Here is a 9,616-nt window from a genome sequence, read left to right as displayed (position 1 = left end):
GGAGTGCAGTGATGTGATCATATAACTCACTGCAGCCTTGACCTCCTGGTTTCAAGTGACCCTCCTGCCTTAGCCTCCTGAGTAGCTGGGACTACAGGTGCATGACATCATGCCTGGTTAGTGGTTTTATTTGTTTGTTTTTGTTTTTTTGGTTTTATTTTTTTTTCCTGAGAGACAGGGTCTGCTAGGAAGGCTAGTCTCAAAACTCCTCAGCTTCCCAAAGTGACAGGGATTACAGGCCTGAGCCACCACACTCAATCATCCTTTAGCTGTTCTGTTTTATCTAAAGATGGAGAAAGAAAAGGAAGAATCAGCACTTGTATACTCTAATTAAGAAGGAGCTACTGGGGAAATGAAAATATAAAAGGGCATAGAAAAACAGGATACCAGAGGAAGCTCCTGATATCTAGAGCTACAATAAACATTAAACATAGCCAAATCCTTACCCAGTTTAACATAAAACCTTACACTTGGTCCAGGTTTGGGCCTCAGTACTTTTAGAGGCTGAGGGAGGCAGATTGCTTGAGGCCAAGAGTTTGAGACCAGCCTGGCCAACATGGTGAAATCCCATCACTACTAAAAATACAAAAATTAGCCAGGCATGGTGGCATGCCCCTGTAGTCCCAGCTACTTGGGAGGCTAAGGCAGGAGAATAGCTTGATCTTAACACTTTGATCTTGGATCAGAGTGTTGCAATGAGCCGAGATTGTGCCATCACACTCCAGCCTGGGTGACAGCAAGACTCCACCTCAAAAAAAAAATTATTGTCTTTAAGTACATTGACTGTGGATCTACCAAGATACCTCTCCGTTTTAAGGTCCTTAATCTAATCACACACGCAAAATTCTTTTAACACTGTAAGGTTAAACTCTCCTAGCTACTTGAGAGACTGAGGAGGGAAATTGCTTGAACCTGGGAGGTGGAGGTGGCAGTGAGCTAAGGTTGCATGACTGCACTCTAGCCTCAGCAACAGATCAAGACTCTGTCTCAAAAACAAAACCAAATAAAACCTTATACTTAAAGGTCTAATTAACTCAGAACTTATTATCACATATATCATGTTTGGCTTTCAACCAAAAATTATAAAGCATGACAAGAAGCAAGAAAAAACAGTCTGAGGAGACCAAGTAAGCATTAAAACTAGACTTAGATAGAACTCAAGATTTTTGGAACTATGAGACCTGGAATTTAAAATAAGAATAATTAAAATGTTACGAGACAGAACCTTCCCTTCATTAGGGGGCCTGGCCCAGGAACAACTATTACATGTTTTTTTTCCATGATCCCTCTCCCTGTGGGACCTGGGGACCATACCATTCATGCAAAATTAGGTAATTAAAGGGGAAGCATGAGTAGGTGACTACGGTGTTGTACAGATAACCATAACTATTTCTGTCGACTAACTCTTCCAAATCCATGAGTGAAGGTCATGCATGCATCCATGGGTGGCACCTGTAATGGTTGCCAGGACCCAGAGGCTGGGAGGAAAGGGGTGAAGGGGGATGCCATTTTGGCCTTTTCTCTCCACCCTAGGTCACTCCAAAAAGAAGGAGGAAACTAACAAATGCCTTCTCCTTCTCTTTTCTAAATGTGTAACACATCCTCTTCAGCCTGCACTCCTCTCGCATGCATCCTGAGACACTGGGATTCCTTTGACCCTCACACCCTGAAGAAAAAGTAACTCATATTCTTTTGTATAAGGGCATGGCCTTCTTATTAGTGCCAGGGTGGAATAGCCTAGCCTCTTTAGGGAAGTGTTAATTTTAATACTCTCCAACAATTAGACCTGCTGTTTACCCACGCATTTTAAATTATGCCTGAAAGTCCCACTCCTTTGCTAGGCAGGGATATTTTTGCTTATACGGGAGCCACCATCCTAACGGCTCTAGAATAAACTCTTTGCCTTCCCTTAATGGAAACCAATATTAACCCAGATGTATGGGCAATTTAGGGAAAGGCTGGCCAGGCTACAACAGTTATACCAGTTCAGATTCACCTTAAGGATCCCACTTCTTTTCCTAGCCAGAAGTAATGTACTCTAAAGCCAGAAGCTAGAAAATTGCTGGAAGCCATCAATCTAAAAGTGCAAGGCCTCTGTATGCCCTGCAGCAGCCCTTGTGACACCCCAGTGTGAGGGGTACAGAAACCCAATAGGGAATGGAAGCTTGTTTGGGACCTCTGTCTCATTAACCAGTTCATCCAGTGGTTCATAATCCTTATACAAATCCTTAGAACAAAATTTTTCACAGTTCTAAACTTCAAAGATGCCTTTTTCTGCATACCATTGTACCCTGACTCCTAGTACGTGTTTGTCTTCAAGGACCACCCCTCAACAGACCACCCAGTTAACCTTGATGGTGCTGCCTCAGAGATTCTGAGGCAGCCCTTACTTGTTTGATTGTGCATTGTCATGAGACATCTCTGACTTCTCTCATCCTTAAGTTAAAATTTTACAATATGCTGATGACATTCTCCTTAGTGCCTCAACTGAGGGGGCTTCTCAGGAAGGCACTTAACCTCTTCTTGATTTTCTAGCTGACAGAGTGTATAAAGTTTCAAAATCTAAGGCCCAGCTTTGTCAAACCTCAGTGAAGTACCTAGGCTTTGTCTAGTCAGAGGGAATAAGAATGTTGGGTGAAGAGAGGATTAAGCCCATTCCTTCTTTCCCCCTTCCCAAAACTCTCAAACAGCTAAGGGGATTTTTGGGTAATACAGGCTTTTTCAGATTGTGGATACCTGGGTATGGTGAAATAGCTCACCATTTATATTACCTTATAAAAAAAACTCAAGCAGCTAAACTCATTCTTTGACCTGGGAACCTGAAACCCAAAAAGCATTTAACTAGCTAAAGCAAGCTTTGATTAAAGCACCTGTCCTACGTCTTCCCACAGGAAACACATTCAATCTTTATGTCTCAGAAAGAAAAAGACTAGCCCTGGAAGTTTTAAACTCAGGCCTGAGGTCCAGCCCAACAGCCAGTTGGTTACCAAGCAAGGAGCTTGACCTGGTGGCTAAAGGATGGCCAGCCTGCCTCTGAGCAGTTGCTGTGGGTGCTTTGTGCCAGAAGCCATCAAGTTAACCATGGAGAATAACCTGACTGTTTACACTCCACATAATATAGCAGGACTGATTATCTTTTAAAGGGAGTCTCTGGCTAATAGACAAATTGCCTCCTTAAATATCAAGCTTTGCTGCTAGAAGGATCTGCCATCCAGTTAAAAACCTGACCTTGCCTAAACCCTGCCACTTTCCTCCCAGAGGAAACTGAAGAACCTGAACATAATTGTAAACAGATAGTGGTGCACACCTATGCAGTCAGAGAGCACCTTGGAGAAAGTCCTCTAGAAAACTCAGACTGGACTCTCTTTACAGACTGAAGTTCCTTTGCAGAACATGCAGTGTATGTAGTAGTCACCTAGGATGACATTGTTGAGAGCATGCCCCTCTCACCGAGCACCAGTTCTCAACTAGCTGAGCTTGTCACTCTCACAAAATACTTAAGTTAAGCCCTTAAGGAAAGTCAGTTAACATTTATACTGATTCTAAGTATGCTTTCCTGGGTCTTTATGCCTATGGTGCTATCTGGAAGAAGAAACACTTCCTCATGGCCAATGGATGTCCCATTAAATACCATAAGGAAATAGGTAGACTGTTATCTTCAGTTATCTTTCCATGGGAAGTGACAGTAATGCATTTCAGAGGACACTGGAAGGGGATTGATGACATGGCCAAGGGACACAGACTAGGAGATCAAGCAGCCAAATCAGCGGCAAAAAGACCAAGAGGTCTGACACACTTGACACCCCTCTAATCTGGGATAGCTCCATAAGAAAAATAAGACCTCAGTATTCTCCTGCAAAGATAGAATGGGCCCCTCTCAAGGACACACTTTTTAGCCCTAAAAATACAAAAAATTAGCCAGGCGTGGTGGTGGGCACCTGTAGTCCCAGATACTCAGGAGGCTGAGGCACAGAATGGCGTGAACCCAGGAGGCAGAGCTTGCAGTGAGCCGAGATTGCGCCACTGCACTCCAGCCTGGGCGACATAGCGAGACTCCATCTTAAAAAAAAAAAAAAAATCTCAATAGGCAGCTCCTCCCTTAAACCCTGAATTCAATGGATAGGCAGTTACTACAGGAAAACTGGCAGATAGACTTCACTCATAATACCAAAGTAAAAGGCATTAAATGTCTTTTAATATGGCTAGACACCTTTACTAACAGGGTGGAGGCATTTCCATGCCAAACAAAAAAGTCCTCTGAGGTGACGAGCATGCTAATTTATGAGATAACCGTCAATTTGGAATCCACAAGTAACTCTAAAGTGACAATGGCCCCTCATTCAAGGTAGTTGTTACTCAGAGCTTCTAAGTAACAAAACCACTGGGGCATACAATACCATCTACATTGTGCCTGGAGACCATGGACTTCAGGAAAAGTGGAAAAAACAAATAACGTCATTAAGAGGAACCTCAGAAAGCTGTCTCAAGAAACTCACCTCCCTTGGGTTACTTTTCTTCCCAGGGCCTTACTACAGTGAGGAGCATCCCTTCTAATTGGGTTTAAGCTCTTTTGAAATAATGTATGGTTGGCCTTTCCTTACCAATAATTTTCTATTAAACTAGTAAACTTCTAAATTAGGTAAACATATAACCTCTGTGGCCCACTTCCAAAAAGAATTAAAACAACTATCAGAAGCCCAACCCCAAGAAATAGGACTACCTTTATTCAACCCAGAAGACTTGGTAGTGGTGAAGGCTTTCCCCTCTTCTTCCTCACCACTAGACTCCAGGGACTTTACATCATCTTCCTTTGCACCCCCTTGGTGGTGAAGGTTGTGGGACTCAACTCTTGGATTCATCACACTCAAGTCAAGGCCTGGAATGCAGAAGGAGCAACCCCTGACAGTCCAGAAGAACATACTGGATACCAAGGTAAAGAACTTGGGAACTTCAAACTGAGAATCATAAAAGATAAGTAAATGATTGAGGACTACCTGTCTTCACTCTCACCTTTACCACATTTAACAGATTCTTTCAGCTATTTCCACTTTTCATTCTGAGATCCACTGTCAGGTATTGCAGCTTCTTTTTGATGCATATTTACAAAGAAACTTTAATTATCTGTGGGACCAAATTTGTGACTTCATAGATGCCCATAGGGAAATCCAACATTTTGAGAAATAGAAGTTCAGATGGAAACCATCTACTACTTCATAATTACAGGAATTATGTTGCTTACTTTGCTTTTTGTGCTGAGGTTATACACTGTGGTACTTCCTGAGTGGATATCAAACAGAAAGTCTCACTGCTGGAATATTTTATTTAGTTATTCTCCTTATTGCATGGACAGTAGTAAGAGATAAGAGGCAAATGTGAAGAATTTATTGCTATCAGGCTGTTAGAGGCAGCAACGCTTCTCATCCTTTGGCCCCTACAGTGTCAGCCATTGCCCATATATACAACAAAACTAACTGCCTGGCTTGCCTTAAATGATTTGCTCATTTTAATAACACTAAAACTAGGGGGCTTCATGATGATCCTGAACTCACCATCCTGGGGTTCCCTTTGATAGCTTTGCCCCTAAACATCAAGGACTTGTCAGATATAAATGGAACCTGGTATGGGAGCACCACATACCAGTTAAAACTCCACGTGGGTAGACATATCTAAGACTCACATCCTTGTGAATCTTAGACAGGCACATTTGACAGAATAATAACAAACACCTCCCTCTGCTTTAAAGCAGAGGAAAAGGATTACACCTGGGGGGATCTCAAATATTGCAACATTACATTTACAATCTCTAAAAATGAGGATGTCTGGAGGGTATAAAAGGACAAATCTAACCTAACACACAAGATAAACTGCTGGAAAACCCTTAAAATCCTATCCATACCTCCTAACTGGAATTCCAAATCTGAGTGGAAGCCCCTGAGTAACTCTTCTTACCACTATTATGTCACAATAACAAATAACACATGGTGCTTCTCAAACATGCCACCTCAGGGAATCCTGTATGTTATTTGATACTAATAATGACCTAATAATGACTAATAATGACACATTTGTTCGTGGACAGGAAATATATAGACTGAGAGCCACTGCACGAAGAATCAGCTGAGACACCGGCCAGGACATATTATGTCCATAATCTTTCAAAACTCCATCTGTCAGAAGGATCCTTCCCACCTAGTGTGTAAATGGCACCATACGTCACTATACTTTTTATGATTATCCCTATACCAAAGATGCTCCCATTAAAGGTTTGGGAAACCTCTTTATGAGTCCTGGGCAAAGACAAGCTGCGTCTATTACACATTATAACCTAGAACCCTCTCTTCAAGGAACAGAGCTTTATTTTCTTCTTGGTTCCTGGTTATACCTAATTCTCCCTGGGTACTGGATGGGAATATGCACTATAGTGGCAGTGGTCCCTGACCTATTATTTTAAAACTCCTCCAACATGGCAACATCATGTGGTGGAATTGCTAATCTGGCATTCTAGAAAGTGCCCTATCTTGGGCACAGCAAACAAAGAGATCTATCATTTCCAGCCATTGTATGGAGATCTGAGAGAGGACTGGGGAGGACATGCACAGGACAATACTGAATTGAAAAGACCAGGAATGAGACATGCTAGAACTAAAGGCCATTTTCATTTGCCAATATTTCTGTCCTTGAGAAATCAGGGCTTAATAGCTCTATTATGATGCGGTGAGGGTGGAAGGCAACAGTAGGAGCCACAGAGGCATAACAACAATCCATAAACTCTCTACCCTCAGTGGTAATGCAAAATAGGAGAGCCCTAGATGTCCTTACAGCTGAAGTAGGGGCACTTATGCACTCTTAAATAAAACATGTTGCTTTTGGATCAACACCTCTAATCAAGTGGAAGAAAATTTACAGGTGCTTAAGAATCAAATCAGAATCATTGCCATATTAGGAGAGAATGGGTGGGCTTTAGTCTGAGTTGGCTACAATCCCTTCTTGAAGGATCTCAATCTTCTTTTTGAACCTGATTAGCTCCTTTACTGGGATCTTTTTTTTAATGTCTTGCATTAATGTTTGGAGCCTGTATAGTCAATGCTATAACCCAAATTGTTTCCTCTTGCCTGAGGCTATTTAAACTCCAAATGGTGGTGCAAATGGAACCCCACATGGACATGCATTCTTCCAAGGACCCTTGGACCACCCCCAGGAAAAACCCTAGCTTTTATTCCCCATACAATGCCCCTCTCCAGCAGGAAGTAGCTAGAAAGACCATTGCCCAACTTCCCTAATAGCAGTTAGCGTCTCCACTCCTGAGGCGGGAAATGAAGAAGAAGAAAAGGAAGAATCAACTGGGTAAACTAAGACTAGTCATCAGAGAAGCTGCCTGCCTGAAAAATCACAGGTACTTGCAAAAATAGAGCAGCCTGGTATCCCAGGCTGCACCTGCACAGAGATAAGGAGACAAGGCAGGCAAGGTTCAGCATAAAAAACTTTTTGTTCTTTGAGTGATTAGTGGGTTCTCAGGAAGAAGTTTCCTCTTCTTTTCAGGCATATACGTGGAGAGCTCTACGGGAACTTGCACTGGCAGGAGAAGTACTTACCTAAAACAAACCCACAATTTTATAAACAAGAAAAGCTGTGCTTTGTGCTTATCTAAAGACATTTCACAGCTGAATAGAGAGGGAGTTGTGCAGATGGCTTTATAGATAAGAACAGTTATTCAAACAGGTACAGAGATGAGAAGAGTTTCTTATAAAAGCTTTTGCACTCAACAGTAAAACTGCAACCCACATGGGATCACTTCTGCACTGTGGAGAGCTTTCTACTTTTGCTTAGTAAACTTTCACTCCAATCTCACCCTTTGCGTCCATGCTCCTTAATTTTCTCAGTTGTGAAATAAAAACCTAGGACAACATGCGAAACAATGATACCAGTACTGGTTTCAGTTAAATAATGATAAATGGTCCAATTTTCTAAGAATTACTCAAGAACACTTATTATTACAGCTGTAATCCCAGCACTTTGGGAGACCAAGGTTGGTGAATCACTTGAGCCCAGAAGTTGGAGACCACCCTGGCCAATATGGTGAAACCACATCTCTACTAAAAATACAAAAACTAATTAGGCATGGTGGCGGGTGTCTGTAATCCAAGCTATTCAGGAGGCTGAGGTAGGAGAATCACTTGAACTCGGGAGGCAGAGGTTATAGTGAGCCAAGATTGCTCCACTGCACTTCAGCCTGGGCAACAGAGCGAGACTCTGTCTCAAATAATAATAATAATAATAATAATAATAATAATTCCACACAATAGTGAAGAACAAAATTGGATGACTCACGCTTTCTTGCTTCAAAGTATGCTACAAAGCTATAGGAATCATATTGTCTTGCTTAGCATACTAAGGAATAGCCACACAGATGAATCGAATAGAGGAGAGAGAGCTCAGAAATAGAGCTACATAAGTATAGTCAATTCATCTTTGACATAGAAGCAAAGATAAAAAGAAAAAAAGAGATTCTCCTTTCAACAAATGATAGTGAAACAATTGTCCGTGAGAAAAAAAATCAAGACATAGACTTTACACCTTTTACAGAATTAACTCAGAATGAATCATAGACCTAATTATAAACCCAATAACTATAAAACACTAAAAAAGACATAGGAGACTGGGAGCAGTAGCTCAGGCTTGTAATCACAGCACTTTGGGGAGGCTGAGATGGGAGGATCGCTTGAGTACTGGAGTTCAAGACCAGCCTGGGCAACATGGTGAAACCCCATTGTTAGATAACAAGAGCACCCTAATGGTGCTGGTTCCGGGTTCTTCTTCCTCCCCAACACAGGCCCGCCAAAAGGAGCCAATCAGAGGTCACGACTTCCCGCCTCAGCCTAGACCCAGCCCCTCACCCAACCAGCAACCCCTACGTAGCGTCCCTAGATATAAAAGATGGAGGCTGCAAAGCTCTTGCTCTCTTTCCTTCCACTTCAGCTCACCTTCAGACTCCTCCAATAAAGATCTCTTGATTGCAACCAGTGCGGCGTGGTCTGAGTCTGAGCCTACAGAGTCACCCTTTCACCCATCTCTACAAAAAATACAAAAATTAGCCAGGTGTGTTTGTGCATGCTTGTAACCCCAACCACCTGGAGGCTGAGGTAGGAGGATCATCTGAGCCCAGGAGATCAGGGCTGCAATGAACCATAGCTGTACTCCTGCACTCAAGCCTGGGCAACAGAGGGAGGCCCTGTCTCAAAAACAAAAACAAAAACAAAAATGACAAAGGAGAAAATCTAGGCGATTTTAGGTCTGCAATTAACTTTTATAAAACAGCAATACTGAGATATATTGAAATACAATTATATTTATTTGAAGTATACATACAATTCACCTATTTAAAGTTTTAAATTTACTAACTTTTGGTATACTATATAATTAAATATTATTAATACAGTATAAAGAATATATATTATTATTAACATAGTATGCCAAAATTTATTAAATTACAAATTTAAACTGTAGTACACATATAAAACATAAATCTGCCATTGTAATAACTTCTTTGTTTTTTCTGAGCTAGAGTCTCGCTCTGTCGCCCAGGCTGGAGTGCAGTGGCACCGTATCAGCTCACTGC

The 9,616-nt window shown here is 41.8% G+C and overlaps 1 protein-coding gene across 1 annotated transcript in view; it reads left to right on the top strand.

Moving 5' to 3' along the window:
- Positions 1-4,271: 4,271 nt before the first annotated feature.
- The window catches only part of LOC116811477 (ATP-dependent RNA helicase DDX3Y), a 17,559-nt gene continuing 12,214 nt past the window's right edge, over positions 4,272-9,616 (top strand). Inside the window, exons 1-2 of the mRNA XM_032756509.2 lie at positions 4,272-4,345; positions 4,784-4,932. Of these exons, the coding sequence (XP_032612400.2) occupies positions 4,272-4,345; positions 4,784-4,932 (223 nt within the window). The remainder of the gene's footprint in view (positions 4,346-4,783; positions 4,933-9,616) is intronic.

The sequence above is a fragment of the Hylobates moloch genome, unplaced genomic scaffold, assembly GCF_009828535.3.
Source record: "Hylobates moloch isolate HMO894 unplaced genomic scaffold, HMol_V3 SCAFFOLD_25, whole genome shotgun sequence".
Classification (NCBI taxonomy): Eukaryota; Metazoa; Chordata; class Mammalia; order Primates; family Hylobatidae; genus Hylobates; species Hylobates moloch.
The sequence above is the reverse complement of the archived record's forward strand: the minus strand, read 5'-3'. Positions and strand labels throughout refer to the sequence as shown.